At 44.2% G+C, this 22,281-nt stretch overlaps 1 protein-coding gene across 9 annotated transcripts in view; it reads right to left on the bottom strand.

Annotated features, from left to right (window-relative positions):
* Positions 1–22,281, bottom strand: part of RNLS (renalase, FAD dependent amine oxidase) — a 277,111-nt gene that overhangs the window by 40,809 nt on the left and 214,021 nt on the right. For 6 of the 9 annotated variants that reach the window (XR_012019565.1, XR_012019566.1, XM_072803699.1 and 3 more), the window contains exon 6: positions 17,283–17,458. The exons of 1 other annotated variant lie outside the window; for it this stretch is intronic. Coding sequence is in view for 6 of the 8 variants with exons in the window: in XM_072803699.1 (XP_072659800.1) it covers positions 17,283–17,458 (176 nt within the window). In the remaining 2 variants the exon portion in view is untranslated. Of the gene's footprint in view, positions 1–16,021; positions 17,185–17,282; positions 17,459–22,281 lie in introns of those variants that run through there. 2 more of the 9 variants (XM_072803694.1, XM_072803696.1) reach the window with 2 other exon arrangements.

Genomic DNA, 22,281 nt, shown 5'->3' with positions numbered 1-22,281 from the left:
GACTTCTAGTTGCATTTGAAATAATTCACGTTAAGGAACGAACGACCCCAACCCCAGTGCCGCGAAAGCCCAATTCCGCGGCCGCCCCATGTGGCCTTGTCCCCGACAGTCACGCCCCGGCCGGGACCAGGGACACGGCTGAGACCGCCTCGAGCTTTCCACAGTCACACCGACTGTTGAAGCCGACCCTAACCACTCCAACGCCGGAGCGTGACGCTGGCCTCCCCTCCTTCCCGGAGTCCGGGGCCTCCCCGGCGCCCGCTGCTCCCCTGCCTGACCGCGGCTGGCACCGGGCCGGTCTCGGTTCGTGGGCGCTCGCCCGAGCCCCGGGGGGTGGGGACCTGCGGCCGTGGAGCAGCGGGGAAGCCTGGCCCATTCCCACGTCCCCACGCCTCCTCTCCGCGGCCACCCGTGTGAGCTACGTAAGCAGCAGAACTGGAACGTTCGGTTGACTTAACTTATTCTTTTAAGCCCTTATGCAAACCTCAAAGGCAGTGGTTCCCAGAAGCCATTCTATGGCAAGAAGAGAAAAAATAAGGACAATTACGAGCTTTTCTTCACAGAGCTAAATGTATCCTATTTATAACTTGGTTATGAGGTCATAGTTTTACTTATTTTATTTTTATTATTTTTTTGCTTTTTGGTTCTTCCTTCCATTAAATGCTTATGTCTGTGCTTTTGCTTTTTAGATTCTTAATCGCAGGATGCAAAGATGGCAATATCATAGTGGTTCCCCAAATTTTATTTTATTTCATTTTATTTTATTAATTTAATTTAATTTTTTATTTTATTTTATTTATTTTATTTTATTTTATTTTATTTTTATTTTATATTTCATTATTTTATATTTTATTTTATTTTATTTTATTTTATTTTATTTTATTTTATTTTATTTATTTTATTACTTATTTTTTTTCTCCAAATATTTTAGAGGGATTTTACTGGTCCATGAAATAAGAACGCTTGGAACCACCGCTGTGGGGCGAGGCGCCCAAGGTGGCCTGAGCACAGAGATGCTCAGCCTGAGGAATGTTTTCCATGAAGGGGGGTCTGGGGCAGGGGAGCAGAGGTCAGCTTTGAAAAACCACCAGTAATCTCAGGTAACGCCGCATAACCTTGGTTTGGACTCGGTGAGTGGATGAGTAATTTTTTTAAATGGAATAAAATCTGTGTACGACTCATTTCCCAGAAACTTGTGCAATCCCCCCTTCTATCCAAATATTAATCCAGCTAGAACTAGAATCTGGGGCTAGCACACCCTTCGTCTGTTCACCTGCGGCTAGACCCTCCGGTAGCACGCGCAAGGCTGTAGGGCAACGTCGGCACCAGGGGCATAGAATTCATCCAATGTGGAATAAATGCCTACGTCCGGACTGCAAGAAGCTGCAGGGAAACGTGGGCTGCGCTGATCCCATGTGTACATCTCCCCGTCCCTGCCATGTTCCCGAGGCACTGACTTCAAGCATCTATCATATGCCTGTTTACAAAAACAGGGAGAAATGTAAACAGACGAAGGGGAGCCCGGGACTTGTGCTCATGTTAGTGGAAATGTCTGTTTACATATTTATAGATGGGGCTCCGGCCCAGGCGTTCCGGAAAGGAGGAGACCTCACTGATGGGTCAGGAGCGAAAAGTACCATCAGCCCCTAAGCATTTTTTCCTGAGTTAAAAAAAAAAAAATGTGTTCCACTGGCCAAATTAAAAATGTAATGTTTCTATCCCTTGCTTCTACTTTTTAAAAGCCCCCCTGGGGCCAGTGAAAATGCAATAAAAACGTTGCTGATTCCTCCACACTTAACTCACCAAATGGCAACTTGGTAAGAAGTATTTGTTGTTTAAAAGCCTTATAAGTCCTCAGAAACAGCGGGCCACGAGGGTTGTTTTTGTTTTCCGGGGGTAGATTTTTTCTTCTTTTCTTCCATTTTCATATTCCCAGCATCTCCAACTCCATTGTACGCGGCTGGTGTTGAATAAATGTTTGCTCGGAGGATGTGTGCATGTGGGCCAACAAAATACTAATCCAAACTTCAGAAAGTTGCAAATTCTCAGTGTTCAAATGGCCTTCAAAACGTGGAGAAACTTTTTTTTTTTTTCTCCCCATCTATGATAATACGTTTCTCTGGTGTTTCAGTCTCTAAAGTTCCCTTTGCCTTCGGAACCATCACGTTACTCGCCTCCTATGTCATCGCACGTGACACCTGCCCACCCTAACTCAGCTCCCCAGCACACGCACCGCGCAGGAGTCAACTCTTCGGGGCCCTTGCTCCTTTTTCTGACTTCCAGAACGTGGGATTCTCTGCCTCTGGCTCACCTTTTGTAGAAACCAGGCAAAGGCTGGATTAGCCTGAATTTCAAACAGCAAGTGACGACCCAGACAATCCAGCCTCAGCTCACAAAATGGTGCTGTGAAGAACATCCTGAAAAGTAAGATAACAGAAAGTCTAAAGAATCCTTTAAATAACTCTCTTTCCTGGCTATTCTAGAACATTCTAGAAAGTTCTAGGTGTCATGAAGATAAGAAGCCACATTTTCCGGGTGACCTGGCCAATGTATGTCTGTATCTTTTACAGATTCTCTCTTAGAACAGTCAAGTCTCTGCGCTCTTTAGTGGCACAGACCGAAGTCATACACGTATGGAATATATTTGCTGTGTGATTAAGACAAGTGATGATACGGGCTGTTCTTAGCCGTACGCTGCATATTATGGAAGATAAGCAATACTGAGAACTGGGGTAATAATGATGCATGGGACGGCTGATTACGCTACTCGGTCTATTTTTAGGTATATTTCCTTAAAAACTCTTGCACTTCTTGCAGCCACGGGTGTTTGAGGCTTTTTAAAAATCATCCCGTGTCGTAGTCCTTCGTATCCACATAGAGCTGCATCAACACCGGGTGCTTTCCTGCGGAGACGGTGCGTTGCTGACTGGTTCTTAAGCGTTGCGTTCCTCGTGTCCTCTTGCCTGTGCTCGACTCGCGTCGCCAGTGCTCTATTGTATATAATGGTGATTTCATGAGCCCGATTCTCTGTCGTGCTTTAGGGAAAGGCCTGCTTGTGTTGTGGGCTCCGGGCTGCAGGGCTCTGCGTCTGGGGCTACAGAGAGCCGCTGTAAAATTACTATTGGTCGGAACACCCTAGGTGTGAAGAGAGTGATGCGGTCTGGTCAATTCCCGGCGGAGCTTTCCGCTTTATTGGTTATTTGTCTATCCCACTTTAATAGGCCATGGGGTAGATGCAGGCAGAAAGCGCCACAAATCAATTATATGATCCATGGAGCAGCTTTAGTGGGGCTTGAATTGCGAAGGCCATAGTTTGCTGAAATTGTATATCCAATTCCTGAGGTCTACGTTGAATCCGTTTAGATCTATTCTAGCTTTTGCAGTCCTGAGAACGCTGGAGCCGTCTATTCCGGCGAGGAGTTGTTCATAAGCACACAATGAAGGATGAGAGACTATTTCCTCTAGTACTGCTGCGGTCCTAACGGCCAGAACGATGGTCGTGTTACAGTCCCCCTTAGAGCTTTTCATTTTGTGGGAGATGTCCTGCCCTTCAGTGGGGTTTAGTATATTCATGCATTAGCTCTTCAACTCCGTTCCCAGCAGTCGGCGGCCTGCCTAGGGTGCTGGCGGGATGGACGCCACTTCTTCCTCAAGAGGTGAACCAACAGCCTGGAATCCTTTTATTTTCATCTCAATATAAATGTTGTGTCGTTCAAAAGATCCAATCGCGTGGGATCGTGGGATGCGGAGGGCCAAAAAACGCTTTTGGTTTGTTTGCGTTGTGAGATTTGGGCCAAAAGACGGCCGCCATTTTGGTCTTCAGGTCCAGAAACACCCTCCTTTCTACTTCGAATCCTGTGAAATTAAAAGAATCAATGCTTGTGCTCCTCAGAGAGACGACAATGGAGGATAAAAACAAGTGGTTTTAAAAGTCAGTTTAACTGAGGTATAAATTCTATACAGTGAAAGTCACCCTTTTATACGCGTACTGTTCTATGAATTTTGACAACGTACACGGCCTTGTTGACTACCACAGAAATAACATAGAGAACATTTCTGTCACCCCCTGAAATTTCCCTTGTGTCCCGTCGTAGTTTATCTCCTCCTCGTCACAGCCCCTGGTGACCACTGATCCATTTTCGATCCCTATAATTTTGCCTATTCCGGGAAGCCGCACGGGTAGAGTGAAACAGTAGCTAGCCTTTGAGTATGGCTCCTTTCGCCGAGATCACGCTGCTGGGAGTCACTCACGCCATCGCAAACAGCAGTAGCTTGTTTCCTTTTGTCACTGAGTAGATTTTCGTTTATGGATATCCAACCTTTTGCCCACTTACTAGGTGATGAATATTTGGGTTATTTCCGGGGTTCGGGGCAATTAGTGATAAAGCTGCTGTGAACATTTACAGATCAGTTTTTATGTGGATGATGTCTTCATTTCTCTTGGGTAAAGCCCTAAGTGTGGGGCCCTTGGGTCAGATGGTAAGTGTGCATTTAACCTTGTAAGAAACCGTGAAAGCGTGTTCCAGAAGGGCTGGTGCCACTTTGCGTTGCCACAGCGATACGTGAGGCTCCATTTACACCCTCATCGGCGCTTGGTACCTTCAGAGTTTCTGATTTAAGCCGTTCTAGTAGTTGTGTCATGGCATCTCATTGTAGTCTTAATTTATATTTCCCTTACGACCAATGATCTTCAGCAATTTTTTGTGAGCTTACTTGCCATCCAAACTCTTCTCTTTTGCGTGTGGTAAAATACACATGACATTAGTAATAGCCACTGACAAACACTTATCTGCTTTCCGCCTCTATGGGTTTGGCTATTTGAGATATTTCATACAAGTGGAATCGTTCAAGATGTAGCCTTTGTGTCTGGTTTCTTTCACGGCACACAACGTTTTCAAGGTTTTTCCACGTCGTAGCATTTGTCAATATCTCATTGGTTTTTTTTTTTTTGTCCTTCAAATGTTTAATATGTGTATTTCTATGTAATTTCCCATGGGTCCTCTTATTAGAAATACGTTGAAGACATATTTCCCACCTAACGATTGTTTTTTTATAAAGGATTTATTTGTTTATTTGAGAGTGAGAGTTGCGTGAGTGAACGGGGGGGGGGCAGAAGGAGAGGGAGACAGGTAGACTCCCCACTGGGTGGGCAACTCAATGTGGGGCTCCATCCCAGGACTCTGAGATCATGACTTGAGCTGAAATCAAGAGTCAGACGCTTAACCAACCACCCAGGTGCCCCCTTAGGGGCTGATGTTTTAATTGAGGTATAATTCATTGCTTTTTATGCCTGAGTATTAGTCCGTCTTCTGGTATACCGTATTTTGTTTATCCATTCATGCCCATGATGGACATTTGGCCTGTCTTGTTATAAATGGTGCTACTATGAACATTTGTGGACACAGTTTTGTTTGAACAGGTTTTCAATTCTTTTAGGTATATAGGAGGGGAATACTTTGGTCATCTTGCAACTCTATGTATAATTTATTGAGGAACTGCCCACTGTTTTCCACATGTCCAAACTATTTTATATTCCCATCAGCAAGGTAGGAGCATTCTAACTTTCCCACATACTTACCAGCATTTGTTCTTTGCCTTTTTCTTTCATTTTTCCCCCCAAATTATCTTTATCTTAGTGGGTATGAAATGGTATCTTATTGTGGTTTTAATTTGCATCTCCCTAATGACAAAAGACACTGGGCATCTTTTCATGTGCTTGTTGACCACCTGTATCTCTTTTTTTGAGAAATATCTATTCAGGTCCTTGACACATTTTAAAATTGGATTGTTTGATTTTTTTTTTCCTGTTGAGTTGCAAGAGTTCTTTATCTATTCTGGATCATAGAACCTTATCAGCTAAGTGATTCACAAATATTTTCTCCCATTCTATGAGTTGTTGTTTTACTTTCTTGATAATCCTTAGATGCACAAAAGTTATGAATTTTTATGAAGTCCAAATTATTTGTTTTTTTCTCTTGTTGCTTATGCTTTTGGTGTTATATCTAAGAAACCATTGCCAAATACAAAGTTGTGAAGATCTACCCTTATGTTTTCTTCCAAGATTTTATGATTTTAGCTTGTATAATTAGATTTTTAATCCATTTTGGTGAGTTTTTGCATGTGATGTAAGTTAAGGGACCAACTTCATTATTTTGGATGTGCATATCCAGTTATCAGCACTATGTGTTAAAGAGACTATTATTTCCATTGAATTTCTTGGGGAAACTTATCAGAAATCAATTAACATAAGATTTCTTTCCAGATGCTTGGTTCTATTCCGTTAATCTATACGTCTATTCTTAGGCCAATATCACATTGTTTAGATTAGGGTAGCTTTGTAGTAAGTTTAGAAATAAGAAAGTGTAAGTCCTCTAGTTTGTTCTTTTTTGAGATTGTTTTAGCTATTTGGGGTCCTTGCAACTCCATATAAATTTTGGGGTCGGCATTTCTGCAAAGGCTATTGAGAACTTGATAGCGATTACAATGAGTCTGTAGATCACTCTGGGTAATATTGCCTTTAAAATATTGAGTCTCCTGGGAGAGTTGGCTGGCTCAGTTGGTAGAGCATGTAACTCCTGATCTTGGGGTCATGAGTTCAAGCCCCACAATGGGCACAGAGTTTACCTAAAAAGCCCCAAAAACTCCAAATCTATGAACATAAAGTGTATTTTCCTGTATTTAAGTCTTTCTTAATTTCTTTCAGCAATGTCTCAAAGTTTTCATTGTAGAATTACATCTACAGGGTTAAATTCATACCTCTTCTTTAGTAAAGTTGCCCTTCCAAATAACTTTTAAATAATTGGGCCATTTTCTTATTACTGATTTGTGACAGTTCTTTATATATTCTGGGCACTAGTCTCTTATCAGATATATGTTTTTGCAAATGTTTTCTCCAAGTCTGTGTCTTGTCCTTTTATTTTCTTAACAGTGTCTTTCAAAGACATTGTTTTTAATTTTTATCAAGCCTGATTTATCAATCTATTATTTTATAATTTGTGCTTTTTGTGTCTTATCTAAGACACGTGTTTGCCAAACTCAATATTGTAAAGCTTTTCTCTTATGGTTTCTTCTAGAAGTTTTATAGTTTAAGGTTTTATGGTCTATGATCCATGTTTAGTTCATTTTTGCATACAGTGTGAAATGTGGACTTCTGAATCTAAAATGAAACATCCAATCTCTATTTTGCTACTTACTGGTTGCGTCACGTTAGGCAACAACCATGCAACATGAACCCCAGTTTCTTCATTTAAAGCAAAGATAGTAATATTTACTTCCTGATCGGTTAGAATTGTTGTGAGGATCAAATGAAAAGAAGTATAAAAGTGCTTTCTAAAATCAGAGCGTAAATGTTAACTATTATTTCTAGCTGACAGCAGCAAAAGGATGATGATAGAAGAATGTGTCATACTTGGGGGAAAGCCAGAACTCAAACAATTACTGGCAGTAGAGTGAAGTGTTTGAAAGCACTCGCTTTTGAACAGACCTGTGGTTGAATTCCAGTTTTGCCACTTCCCACTGGAAGAACCTCACGCAATGTACTGAGCATCTACTTCCCAACTTCCTCATCTGTGCAATGGAGAAGGAGTAGACACTCCACACAGTGCTTGGAGGGTGAAGCGAGTTAAGTACAAAGCCCAGGGAGCTACATAAACTAGAGAATTAATAAATTGCATTGTTTGTGGGGCACCTGGGTGGCTGACTCTTGATTTTGGCTCAGGTCCTGATCTCAAGGTCATGAGATCAAGCCTGGTGTCAAGTTCTGCACTCAGCGGGCAGTTGGCTTGAAATTCTGTCCTTCCCTCAATGGGCGCATGCATGCTCTCCCTCTAAAATCAATAAATGGTTAAAAAATAAATAAAAAATAAATGGCATTTTTGAGACAGAGAGAATGAATATCTAGGAGAATATATAATGAATACACACACATACACACACACACACACACTATGATAAAATGATGATGTGGTTGGTCATGTCTATAGAAGTGCTTTAGACCCAGGTGCAAAGACCAAGGTGAAAAGAAAGAATGCACCTTGCACTCTCCCACCTCTGGAACTGCACCTGTTGTTGGAACATCATTCCAACATCATTCCTTTTGCCTCTCTGACTTCAGTGTGTAAGATTTAGCTCAAGTAACATCCTCTCTTAGGAAGCTATGTACTACCACTCTCTCCTCCAGCTCTCTGTGTTCACAGTGTATATTATACATGACTTTCTTATGGCAAACCACACTACATCATGATTATCTGCTTTTTGGTTAGCTTTGCTGATTATATGGAAGCTTGAAAGAAGGGAGCTGTCTTTGAGTCTTTAGAATCCTATATAATGTTGGGGCACTGGGGTGGCTCAGTGGGTTAAGTGTTTGCCTTCAGCTCAGGTCATGACCCCAGGGTCCTGGGATCGAGCCCCACACTGGGCCCCCTCCTCAGTGGAGAGCTGGCTTCTCCCTCTCTCTGCTCATGCTCTCTCTGTGTCTCTCTCAAATAAATAAATAAAATCTTTAGAATCCTGCATAATGTCTGGCACAGAGTAGGAGCTCAATATAGGTGTGTTAAACGGAAACATGAAAAAAAATGGAAACATGAATATACATGATTAATTTCTAATATGGATATAAATAGCCTTTGTCAACTGAACTTTTCTGTTTGTTGGTTTTATAGCATAATACTGATGTCTACCCTAAATAGATCAAGTAGACTTATGCTTTATGGAATAGTGCTGGAATAGGGCTTATTTCTCCTGGGGTGTCCACACCCATACAGTAACAGTCATCATCAAGTTTTAAGTAGTAATACTGACTGCAGATGAATATATATAGCATTTGTCCAGGAGAAATGACACAGATTCTTTGAGAAAGTTTTCTATAAAGTAATGCTGTTCAAAATAATTAGTTCTGAAAAAGTGTGATACTGAATACATGGTAGGGCCAGTCTCATGAGTACTGCAGAAAAAAATGATTTAATTAAATTCCTATGTGTTAAAACATTTAATAGTTTGCATAATATGGAATTTTGTCAAAAGGGGAAATATCTGCTCATATAAACTTCAATTAAACTGTGACTGTACATCCCTAATTCAATGATCAGAACTTCTCAGCCAATGATCTCACACATATGCAGTTACCTCATATAAACTGAAACAACTCGTTAGTAATGAGCCAGTGACAAAGAGGTGGGAGATTACGCAATGGAGTACTTAGTACCGACACCTGTTAGGTGGCCTGCTGTGGATGGACTGGCTCATGCCACAGTCCACTGATCCCCAAGGGGCCTGTTTGGGCTCTCCATACATTACCAGAAACTCATGGCACATAGGCGAGAGCGCTCCTGCGGCCATAATTTCATGCCAGGAAATGTTGACTCATGGCATAAGTGGCATAAATGTGTTTAACTACCAAACACTAAAAAATGTGCAAGTCAGTCTGGGAATAAATAGCAAGAAGCTGAAAAATGTATAAGCTTAAAAAAAAAAAACCAACTGACAAGAGTTCCTTGTGTCCACAGAAATCCATCTCTTTGGTTTCACTTTGCTCTGATGTTATTCAACACTCCCTATGATACGACTACTTGTCGTAGTCCCTGGCATTGAATCAGTCCTTCGGAAACATGCCTGTCCAGAACTATTTGCATAAGTGAAGCAGAGAACACGACAGAGAGAAACTCTGAAAAGAGAGTAAGAAAAGCAAAAAAGTAGGACAGCATGTGGCCACGAAGAGAGGTAGTCAAGAAAAGAAAGCAAGGGAGGGGGGATGGAGTAACGGGGTGATAGGCATTCAGGAAGGCACGTGATGTCATGAGCACTGGGTGTTATGTAAGACTGATGAATCACTGCCCTCTACCCTGAAACTAACAATACATTATATGTTAAATAACTGAATTTAAATAAAATTAAAAAAATAAAATAATGTTAAAAAAGAAAACAAGGGGACAGGGATACATGAGCTCAGATACTAGGAAGTGGCCCCACCTTCTCTTCCTCCCCGTTTAGTAATATCTCCTGAGAACTTGCCTTGTACTAGCATCTGTGGTAAATGTTTTCTACTGTGTTGCCCCATTTCATTCCAACCACAGCCTTATGAGGGAGGTTCAGTTGTTACCGTTCATGGATGGGCCTTGGGACCTGGAGTGCCAGTCTGGCCTGTCAGAGGCCCACTGAGAGCTGGCCTTTGAACCTAAACCTGTCTGATGCCAGAGTCCAAGATCATAATCACATTATTAAAACTCCAGAAATTGGGGATCCCTGGGTGGCTCAGCGGTTTGGCGCCTGCCTTTGGCCCAGGGCACGATCCTGGAGTCCTGGGATCGAGTCCCGCGTCGGGCCCCCAGCATGGAGCCTGCTTCTCCCTCTGCCTGTGTCTCTGCCTCTCTCTCTCTCTATCTGAATAAATAAATAAAATCTTAAAAAATTATTAAAACTCCAGAAATTATAGAGCACAAATATGGGAGAAAAAAATCACAGGGCTAGGGGCCGAATGATCAACAGAGCACAATTTTACTGTGGTCATAAACTAGCAGGCAATACCCGGGGCATATTTTAACTCTTAAACACAACGGTTATTTTTTCAAAGTACTTAAACTGGAAAGCTGTATGTGTGAGTCTGTACCATTTAAGAAAAGTGTCAGAATCGGCCATTTATTTAATTAAAAAGATTTAAGTCCAAGTGACTTTGTTCCTAAAACATTGAATTAAAGCTCAAATTCCAAGGGCCTGATCCAACCAATGGTTGGCCAAGGAAGACACGCCGGGCTCTGAAAGAGGTGCGCCATCTTGTTGGAATAAGGGTGTAGCTTATCAAGGTGACCGACTACTTTGAAGAGGACAATCCTTTGGGTTTGTAATTTTGGCATGTTTATACAATCACTGCCTTCTAGTTCCAACCTAGGCAAAACAAGATAATGAGGGCGATATAATAGAAAATGCATAAGAATGAAAAAAATTGAAAATATCAATTATCACTTGACCTTCCAGGGCTGACCTAGGCACAATCACACACCCGAAATTAACCTCACGGAGGGGAAGAGTGTAAGTACGAGGTGGTCTCAGGCTCTTTGGTGTGTGCACTTGCTCCCCCACCAAACACCAACCACTAAGGAAAATTCTGGCCATAAGCCGTTGTACATTTCTTCTTTTCTCATGTAATTCCTTCTACTCATGGGGAGGACTATGCCAACTGAGGTAATGAAGAAGCCAAAATGGGGGGAAAAAGATAGATCAGAAGTGAAGAATGTGAAGAGGAGGCTGAAGGGAGGACAGGTGGGAGGAGATAAACCACAGGGCTGCTGGTCAGAGAAATTTCAGTGGGGAATTGAGAGGTACGGACCGCACAGGGAAGGTGTGGGAGCTTCCAGAAGCAGGAGGTATAGAGAGTGAGAAGATAGACTTCCAAAAGTACCGGCGAGGATGACAAATTTTGGATATTCTTCAAAGTTTCAGAGAAGGTACTTGTAAAGACTGGAGTTCCAAGCCTACCTTGGAGATACCATGGCTTCGGTTTCAGACCACCGCAAAAATGCGAGAATTGCAATTGGGCGAATCAGAGGAATTCTTTCGGTTTCCCGTGCGCAGGAAAGTTATGTTTACACTACACCGTAGCCAATTGAGTGTGCAATAGCATTACGTCTTCAAAAACATACATGCCTTAATTTAAACATATTTTTATTGCTACAAAGTGCTCACCATTGTCTAAGCTTTCAGCGAGGCATAACCACTGAGCACAGATCACCGTCATCAATATAATAACAATGAGAAAGCTGGAAATAATGTGAGAATTACCAAAATATGACCCAGACACATGAAGTGAGCACATTCTGTTGGTAAAAAAAAATGGTGCTGATAGATTTGCTCCACTGAGGGTTGCCAGAAATCTTGTGTAAAAAAAAAACAAAAAAAAAAAAACAAAAAAAACAAAACCCACAATATCTTATGACATGCAATAAAGCCAAGTGCAATAAAATAAGATACGCCTGTATTTTAATTTCTTTTGGTTGTGGAATTGTTTCCTTGACTGCAACACAAGACGGGGCTGTGAAGGGCTCTTAAATCGCACAGGATATAGGAGTATAACATTTATAGCAGGTACTCTTGATGCTGGACTCATGGGAAGACTAGGTTGTTTAGAAATCCTCATAATTGTATGCAATTTTTGTGATCGCATGTACATGCATATTTTGAAATGATGAGAACCTTCATGCTCATAGCTACTATCAGATTTTCTTCTAAAATATTTATTTGAAAGAGAGAAAGAGAGGAAGCGAGCGAGCACATGAGCCAAGGGGGAGGGAGGATCAGAGAAAATCTCAAGTAGGCTGAGGGCAGAGTATGGAGCCCAACTTGGGGCTCGAACTCACAACCCTGAGATCATGACCTGAGCTGAAATCAAGAGTCTGATGCTTAACTGTCCGTGCCACCCAGGTGCCCCAGCTTCTATCAGATTCTTAAGGAGTTCATGATTTTTTTCCCTTACAAAATACGAACAGACTGCCTCTCAGGGCAAAAGACTAAGTAAAAACAAACACCAAAAAACCCTGTAACTACAGAAGACGCTTGATTCCTCTTAGTGCTGCAAAGCATAAGAGGTGAGTCCGGATCCATTTATCTTGCCAGAGATACCGATGTATCTTAAACTCCTCTCCTGATTCCCTTGGTATTTGAAAATACATTCGGTTATTTTCTTTTTGCTCATTGCTCTGTTTTTATTTTAAAGAGATTAATCCATGAGGGTGCTACACAAAGTGGAGGAGGGGGCCGCTGGCATTTTCGGGGACTGAAGAAAGGTGGGGAAACTTAAACTCACAAGCGAATCAGGCATTGACTATAGTTTGAGGAAGGCATCACGGTAAGACCCCGAACAGGGGGAACGCACAGCGAATAGCAGCGAGAGTGTTAGGGTCGTTGAACTGATCGCCTGTCCCGTCGAGGGTCACGGAAAGGCATCTCTGCATCCGTTACTCTCCTACGGGTTACAGAAACTGTAATGCGACGCATCACAGCTTAGACATCGAGTTACGTGAACTGCATAAACCTGTAAATGATGGAGGGCAAAGAGCGCCGAAGGGAGGACTGGGGACCATGAAAACCTGCCATCGCTTTGCTAAGTTTGCATCCACCTCCTCAAGCGTTTTATTCAAACCCAAATGGGAGGCACAGAGCCGCCTTCCTCCTTCATCTTCTTCTTTTCTCCCAGCAGAGCCGCGCCCACAAGCGTGCACCATCATCTTACTCAAGACCAAAAATTCAGCTGAGTGCCTTGGGAGAAGGCCGTCCGCAAATCTTAGCCCCTGCGGTCCCGTGAGCAGGGTCGTGGGCGTACCGCAGGCATTCCTTAGATGCGCACAGCAAGCGAGCAAATGAGCAATAACGGACATCTGTCTCCCCGCTCCCGTCACCGTGGGTAAGTGACATTATAGGCAGCCCAGGCACAGCAGAGCAGCAGCGGGGCACCAGAAGTGGCCCCCACCCCTAATACCCCCTGACCCCTTCCAGATAGCGGCCACTTGCTGAGAGGGGCGTCCACGGGGGTGATGCTCGCTCTGGAGGTTTGATGAGGATAGCGGGAGATATGCCTCTAAAAGAACCCACGAGGAAGTCGGGGACGGAAGTCATGTTCCCCTCACCCCGACCCAAGATGTCCACACCCTAATCCCCAGCACCTGCCAGGGCTGCGTCGCAGGCAGAATGAAAGGTGCAGCTGGAATAAACATTGCTCATCACTTGAACCCAAGATCGGGAGATTTTCCTGGAATATCCAGGCAGGTCCACAGGAATCACAAGGTCCTCGAGGGAGAGTAGTGGCAAAAGCAACGGCCAGAGTGATGCATGACGGGATCTGACCAACTATCGCTGACTCTGAACGTGGAGGAAGGGCCTCGAGCCAAGGAATGTGGGCAACTTCTAAAAAACGTAAAAGGCGGGAACCTGGGTCGTCCTCTAGAGACTGCAGAAAGAAATACAGCCTGCCCGCCCTTTGACTTTAGCCCGTCATGAACTTCTGATCTCCAGAGCCGTAAGATGAGACATTTACGTTGTTTTGAGCTACTGAGCTTGTGGTGGCTTGTGGTGGCTTGTTGCAGCAGCCACATCATACAGCGGGTCAGTGATGAGCAGGAGGGACTGGCAGGCGGGACGCCTGATTTTGTCATTACTAGCCGGGGACCTCAGGGGATTTATGTCATGGCTTTGAGGCCTCAGTTTTCTCATCGCTAGAGTGGGTTAAAGCTAGCCCCCTTAGCAGGCTTTCGATGTCCAGAGATCACACGTTTGAAGGCCCAGCTCCTACCTGCCACAGTATGGGTGCTCATGATTGGTCGCTCTCTCCCTCTTCTCCCCTCCCCTTCGCAGCCATTGGGTGCCAGGGTGCAGTGCAGGGATCCCAGAAGAAGAGAGAAAGGGGGAAAATAAAACGAATCGAAACAAAGAATCAATCCCTGAGGGATCTAGCATGGGGAATCCACGCCACCTATTGCTTCCGGGGGTGGGGGACATGAGGATTTCATAAAATGAGGGTTTGAAGGGCTCTATCATCTGTTCATCAGAAAGGGGGAAGAAAACGAAAGGGGATGGAATATGAAGACTAAGAGACGTTTGGGGTGGAAGAGGAGAGGGGAAGGAGGAAAAGAAAGGAACATAGTGTGGGACCCAGGCTGGAAGAAAGTATGGGTGGGATTTCCCCAGTATGGGGATTGCACCTCTTCTCAGAAATGAAGGGAAGTTCAAAACCAGGTGGTTGATCCTCTTTCATTTTTTTTAATCTTTTTTTTTCTTTTTTAAAATTTTTTTACTTATTTATGATAGTCACAGAGAGAGAGAGAGGCAGAGGGAGAAGCAGGCTCCATGCACCGGGAGCCCGACGTGGGATTCGATCCCGGGTCTCCAGGATCGTGCCCTGGGCCAAAGGCAGACACTAAACCGCTGTGCCACCCAGGGATCCCGATCCTCTTTCATTTTTGTTCCTGTTCCTACACAATCCTTCCCTTCAGTCCATGCATGTAGTAGACCATATTCATGGACACGCACCCATGTCCGTATTCATGGACACGCACCCATGTCCGTATTCGTGGACGCGCTCCCATGACTGCATTCACGGACACACGCGATGAGCTTGTTTAAGCTAGAGCACGTGTTCTGGGCTGGCAAGGCAAGAGGCGGCATGCATTTATGTCCAATTTCAAAGGTCACTATGGATCTTTGAAAAGCCCTGGAGAAATGTTCTCTTGGGAACAATAACTGAAAACTAGTTAAATCCTATTATGTCTCTGGACCTGTCATTCATTATTCCTTTTTCTGAGGTGATGTGGGAGATTATTTATCATCTATCTATTATCTGTCTATCAATCATCTATCCCTCTATCATCTATCATCTCTCTATCATCTATCTATCATCTATTATCTATCGATCTATCATCTATCATCTATCTATCTATATCTATCATCTATCTCGCTATCATCTATCATCTATCATCTCTCTATCATCTATCATCTATCATCTATCTATCATCTATCATTTATCATCTATCATCTATCTCTCATCTATCTATCACTTATCTATCTCTCTATCATCTATCTATCTATCTATCTATCTATCTATCTATCTATCTACCTATCATCTATCTATCTGACCTAGCATCTATCTATCCGACATCACCATCCCCTATCTCCCAGTGTAGGCAAGATCTCTGGCAAAAATGACAGCGTTCTGCTTTGTAGAATGATGCCCAAGGTACTTTAAGAGGAGTATGAATACTGAAAAAATGCAAACTTCTAAGTTTTAATGAAACAACTTACTCCCTTTTAGACTTTGCAGCTGACGTAGACTTTGTGACAACAGAGCTGTAAATGCCCTGGGTTGATTTCAAGAGAGAACATCCAAACTGTAATAAAAATCATGGCTAGGGTTTGGATGTACTTTGTGTTCAAATATTTTTTATTAAATTTTGTGATATTGCACAACTTTGAATAGGTCATTTTGTGGTTAGAGCACAAATCTATTTCTATTAACACATTAAATTTGAAGAAATAAGACCCATCTTTTCAGTTTATTAACTTACTTTGCGGAAGTCACAAGAAGAAACTCACAAACTGTTGTTTCTTTTAAAGGAATATTTATAAATTGCAAAATGACTTGCTGCGTAATACATCTAGCTTCAAATTATATCGACGGGATGATTTCCCCGTCTTCTTTTTCAAGCCAACCTAAAATTGAGTTAAGTAGCACTTAAGGACATTAGCTATGAGATTTTTCAATGCTTTTAAAAGGAAAAAGTGAAGTCTTCCAAAGTGACCATGATACGTTAAAGTAAATATTTTCCCCAAAGGTTCACTGTATAATTGAACTTGAGAAGACGCGGGTAAACACACAGACATGCCGCAGTATTTTAGGAAATAATTTGCCATTTCCTCTGATTTTGGGAAGCCCTGTAAAATATACAAAATCTGCTGCAATTTCTCACAATACCATCTTTTTAAAAGGCTTCCCAAGTTGGGTAACCGGCTGTGCCGATACTTCGGTCAACCAACGGGCTCGGAAATCTTGGGAAAAAATAGACAGGTCGCCGCTGATTTTCTCCTTCTGCCCTTTGCTCCTCTGGCCCCAGATGGCTTTACGGCGAAGTTTACAGATCAAAAGACTTTTTCTACAAATACCCACAAACTTCTGCTGGAATATGCAGAGATTTTCAGAAAAGTCAACATTTACTTAGTGTAAAGAGCTCAAAGTCTGAGCGAGGAGAGCAATCAGCAGGTTTATCTAACCCAGAAAAACAGCTCAAGTAGCTGAATTATACACATATTCATCTTTGTCTCCCAAGGAGCTTTGCCAGCGGCAGTCAAAACCAAAGTGGGAACTTAATAAAAATGAAAATTGTGGTAGCAAAATATACTTACAAGGTTACTTTGACATATTGCAAAAAAATTTGGGAGGTTCCAGTGGTTTCTATATAACCACAGTACTGATTTAGGAAAAAAACCCAGAGAAACAGCTGCATTTTGATATATAACCTGCCTTGCCTGCATAGGAAACCCCAGATTTTCAGGGTGTAGACGCCTTGCGATGCTTTGAACACAACCCTGGGGAACGTTGCACGCATCTCTCGTTGAGAAATAACGGGCTAAGACGACCTGAGGACGTGTACGGTTGCACCTGAGGCAACCGAAGAGTCGTTCCCGGGACCACATCGCTCGTTTCTTTCGCTACGAAGTGGCGGAGATGAGAGAGAGGAGTCAGGCCGGCTCACCGGGTCAGCGCTGACGGAGGAGACTGTGCCCTCGCCCCCGGATTCCCCGATTACCTGTGAATGTCTCCACCTCTGGCATTTGGCGGCCGCTGGTCGAGGCAGGCCTGGCAAAACGGTTTCCAGCTGCTGGAGGATGAGCTCCTGCACGTCCTCGGTGCTGCGCTCCATGTGCATGACCCCAAATGGGACGGTGGTGTGGACCACGAGGGAAGGCCCGACGTCGGGCGACTCTGGTGTGAGAGGAACACAAAGACACCTCTTGAAGGGAAGCACCTGCAGCGTTTCAAACCTGGTTTGAATGAATCACAATCATCAGGCAGTAAGTCTACAGGGAAAACAGTCTCGCCCTCGGCCGCCAGCTTAGGCCGTCTCCGACACTCAAAACCAAGGGGAGGACAGAGTCCCGAGGTGTTTTAGAGGAGACCCTTGCAGATCTTGCAAAGAACCGGAGGAAGGGGGAAGAGCAACGCCTAGCAGCTTCCGCCGTGGGTGCGGTCAGATTTATCGGTGTGTCCCGCTTCTCTCATCCACTGAACCCTGCGCTCTCCGGGGCAGGGGCTGCGTCTCGTACGTGGCGCAGGCTGTCCTCACGGTCTGAGAACAAAGGAGTCGCTCAGCAAACACTTACTCATTTTACGTTAAAGGGACCACATACCATTCTGTTGCAGTTCTATTAATGCCACAATCAAAGAACTTCACTTTCAAAAAAAAAAAAAAAAAAGCCTCTCTTTAAAAATAGGCTTGACTTCATAATTTCTTTATCTTTGAAGCAGCGTTAAGAGTAAGACCTCACCTATAACGAGGAACTATTTCCCATTTTGATTTGCCACTGATTTTTTTTTTTTTTTTTGCTATATTTTCACAGTTTCAAATAATGCCCGTCAGCTTTGTGTCTTTCGCTCTTTCACGGAATACGGAAAATCGGGTAAAGTTTTAAGTTGAATGCAAAGTGATCAAGGCATTAAAAAGATACAGTCTTGGAAAAAAAAATAAAAAAAAAAAAAATAAAAAAAATAAAAAGATACAGTCTTGGGATGCTTAGGTGGCTCCGTCGCTGAGCATTTGCCTTTGGCCCAGGGCGTGACCCCAGGGTCCTGGGATCGAGTCCCACGTCGGGCTCCCTGCATGGAGCCTGCTGCTCCCTCTGCCTGGGTCTCTGCCTCTCTCTCTCTGGGTCTCTCATGAATAAATAAATAAAATCTTTAAAAAAAAAATCTTAAGAGGAAAAAAAAAGCCCCATCAGCCGTCTTGTCTCAGGGAACATTACTTCTGTTAACCAGGCAATAGATTCGGGGAGGCTTGCTCCCAACAAGGGGGTGTCAACACCAAACGAGGTACCACAGCTTCCCAGACGCACAGAAAGCCAGTGGGTCGACACTGTGGAGCACAGGGGTTGGGGTTCTGAGCTCACTGATGGGGGGCGGGCCTCCGAGGACGGCGAACGCCAGCCCCGTGCTGAGAACCTCAAGGTTGCACTGACCCAGCCATTTGTCCTGGGCGGGGAACGGGGGGGCAGAGGGGGGGCTCGTAAAATGCCTAAGGGCAGCCGTGGGGCCTTGCCAGGTCCCTCCCACTTACATTAGCCATCCCCTCCAAGAAGAACAATAAAAAAGGAAATTTAGGGCCCCAAGTGAAACCGTTCTTGCATAATGAGCGAACAACCTGGCTACTTGTTTTTATTGGAATCAGACACTTTGCAGAATTTTGACGAATCGCTGCAACCTGCGACAATGGGTTTGGAGGGAAAGCTCCCTCCACCCTCAAATTAAAGGGCATCTTTCGAAGCCGAAGTCCCAGTGGTGCGTGACTACGGCTTGGATGTGGAGCACGTCCCAAGCCACGGCGTGTGAAGAGCACTCGGGGCGGCGAGTCACCGGCTCCACTATTCTCGGTCACCGGGAGGGCAGCAGCCACGTCAGTTTGTGCTTCTCGTTACTCGGTTGCACGAGCCCGGCACTCGGCGTCGGGCACGTTAAGTGTGAGCTCGCACGAGCCCACAACCACTTCCGCGCCCGGGTAGCGGGAAGGCAGGTGCTCAGGCAAGCCCGACGGCCCCGTGGCCCTGACGACCTCGCCCCTCGGGCCTCCCCTTCCCGCGTCACTAATGAGGAGCAGCGGTGCTTGCCCCACGCGCTGTCGCCAGGGCTGACTGGGCCGGGACACACCAACACCGCTCTCTGTGAAGTGCCACACGACTGGGACGCGCCCGCGGGCCCCCGTTCTGACCTCTGTGCCGGAGCAACAGGAGCTTCAGAGAGAAGCTGTGTCTCTCTCTGTGTCTCTCATGAATAAATAAGTAAAATCTTCAAAACCCCCCAACTCCATACCCATGAAACACTGACCCCTCGCTCCCCCTGCCCCAGCCCGTCAACCACCGTTGTTCTTCCCCCTCTGAATCTCAGACATTCCGTGGAATGCCGATGTCTGTCCTTTCATGACCAGCTTCTCTCACCCAGCACGATAAGACTTGCCCACGTGGCAGCAGGTGTCTGACTCCCCCTCCTCTTTAGGGCCGCATAGTATTCCAGCGTCGGGATGCAGCAGGCGCTGGGGCGCCATCCAGCAGACCCTTTATGCCTCCCCCCAGCGCCCGGCTGCGGTGAATAATGCTGCGATGAGCTCGGTGCACCCAGATCTATTTGAGGCCTTGCTTTCAGTTCTTTTGGGAGTACGCCCAGAAGGGGAATGGCTGGACCATATGGTGATGCTATGTTTAAACATTTGAGGAATCACCGTATCGATTTCCCACCGCGGCTGCGCTGCTTCCTCGTCCCCACCAGCGAGGCACGAAGGTTCTAATTTCTCTGCATCCCCATCAACGCTTGTCATCCTCTTTGTTACAATCGCCATTAGTTTATGGTTTTGAGTGGGGTCAAGGCGCTGACGGTCGGTACAGCGGCAGGAGCCCCACTATTAGCAGTGGGGCAGCGTTTCCGTCCGCAGTGGGCGGAACCCCGAGCCTGGGAAGGCTCCCGACGGACACACTGACAAAGCTGCGTCCTGCCACAGTCTGTCCTGAAACAAGGATATTAGCTGCCTCAGATCCATGGTCACAGCAGCCACAAAAATAAGCACTAACGCGTTACAGAGGCTTAAAGACATGATGCTACGAATAATAAAATGTATTTGTTTAAAGATCGTATTTATTTATTTATTTATTTATTTATTTATTTAATTTTTGACAGAAGGAATGAACAAGGGAGGGAGGGGCAAATGGGGCAAAGGGAGAGGGAGAGAGAGAGAGAGAGAGAGAGAGAGCATCCCAGGCAGGCTCCACGCCCAGCACAGAGCGACGCAGGGCTCAATCTCACGACCCCAAGATCGTGAGCTGAGCTGAAATCATGAAATCAGATGCTTAACCGACTGAGCCTCCCAGGAGCCCAAATAAAATACATTTTTAAAAAGATTTTATTTATTTCAGAGAGAGAGAATAAGGACGAGCAAGGGGAGGGGCAGAGGGAGACGCAGACGCCTTGCTGAGTAGGGAGCCCGACGCGGGACTCGATCCCGGGACCCTGAGATCATGACCTGAGCCAAAGGCAGATGCTTCACTCCCGGAGCCCCTCAGGCGCCTCTGCTGAATTAAATTTTAATCAGTCCATTCAAACAATTTTATCAGTTGGGTGGTTCTAATCTAATCTAATCTAATCTAATAATCTAAATGCTTATGAATTTAGTCCGCTTGATCAATTACTGAAAGAAATGGATTAAAAATCTGTCCTTGAATACGGTAAAACTTCCAATTTCTCCTTTTAGTTCTGACAATGTTTGCTTGACATTGAAGCGATGTCACCGGTGTCTGGCTGTTTACATTTGGAAATGCCTTACGGTTTATTTTGTTTTTCGTTCATTCCACTTTTCCAACATTTGTTTCTTTTTAAAATTAAAAAAAAAATTTTTTTTTTGCTTTCTTTTTTGTTTAAACCACTTTTACCCCTTATTTCATTTTTCCTCTTTACTAGTTTGGAAGTTATATACTTGGTTTCTGTTTTTGGCGATTACCCGTGGACGGAAGCATCCAAATTAAAGTCAATCTTAATCTTCTCCAGAATAATATGAGAACTTTTGAAGACTTTAATTCTGATTTTATGCTTCTTTTTGGATGTTTTTCTGTTTGGATTTTGTTTTTGTTTTCATCCAGGATTCACTTACTCAGTTTTGTTCGTGTTTATGTGTATCTCTCCATCTATAGCTCCCGTCATGGGCCTCACATCTTGTCTCCAGGGTCACTTTCCTTCTCCCACGGGGTCTCATGTTGAAGCTCCTTTATGAGGTTCTATTGCAGGGTTTTTTGTTTTTTTTTTTTTAAATGTCTTTTGCGCAGGATAGTTTTCCTTGACATTTGGTGACATATTGAAGATACTTGCTCTCTGCCCTTTAAAGATACTATTGCTCATATGGGTCGGCTTTCACTGGTGCTGTTAGGAAGCCAACTCGGTTTGACGTCAGGCCCTCCGTGGGTAATTTCTCTTTTCTATCTGGACGTTTCTATCGTTTTCTCTTTGCCTTTGGGGTTCTTCACCGTTACTTGCCTACCTCGAGGTGTGAGTTTCCTTGGGCTTCCCTTCTTTGACTTTGTTTTCTGCACCCGGAGACTCATGTTTGTCATTAACTTTGGAAAGCATCCTCCTCGCTTTCTCCATTTCTGTCTTCGTGGAACTTGGATCATAGATACAGCAGATGCTCTGATTCTATCTTCATGTGTCTGGGTCTCTTTTTAATATTTCTCATTTCTATCTCCCCGTACTACAGTCTATGTTGCTTCTTCTCATTTATCTTTCAGTTTACTGTTCTCTCCTCATCTGTGTTTACTCTGATGTTTAATTTGTCCATTGAACTCGAATTTACATTATTCTTCATTCGTAAAAGCTCTTTCTTTCAAATCTGCATGATCCACTTGGATTGTTCCTTTCTCTTTTATTTCTTTAAACATAGCGTATTATACTGTGTGTTTGATTATTCCCAAATCTACAGTCTTCATGGGTTTGACTCCCCTTTTTGTTGTTTGGGATGGCTCCTGCCATACGCTCATTATGCTGTTTTCCTTGTGTGT

This window comes from Canis lupus, chromosome 27 (assembly GCF_048164855.1).
Source record: "Canis lupus baileyi chromosome 27, mCanLup2.hap1, whole genome shotgun sequence".
Taxonomy (NCBI): domain Eukaryota; kingdom Metazoa; phylum Chordata; class Mammalia; order Carnivora; family Canidae; genus Canis; species Canis lupus.
The sequence above is the reverse complement of the archived record's forward strand: the minus strand, read 5'-3'. Positions and strand labels throughout refer to the sequence as shown.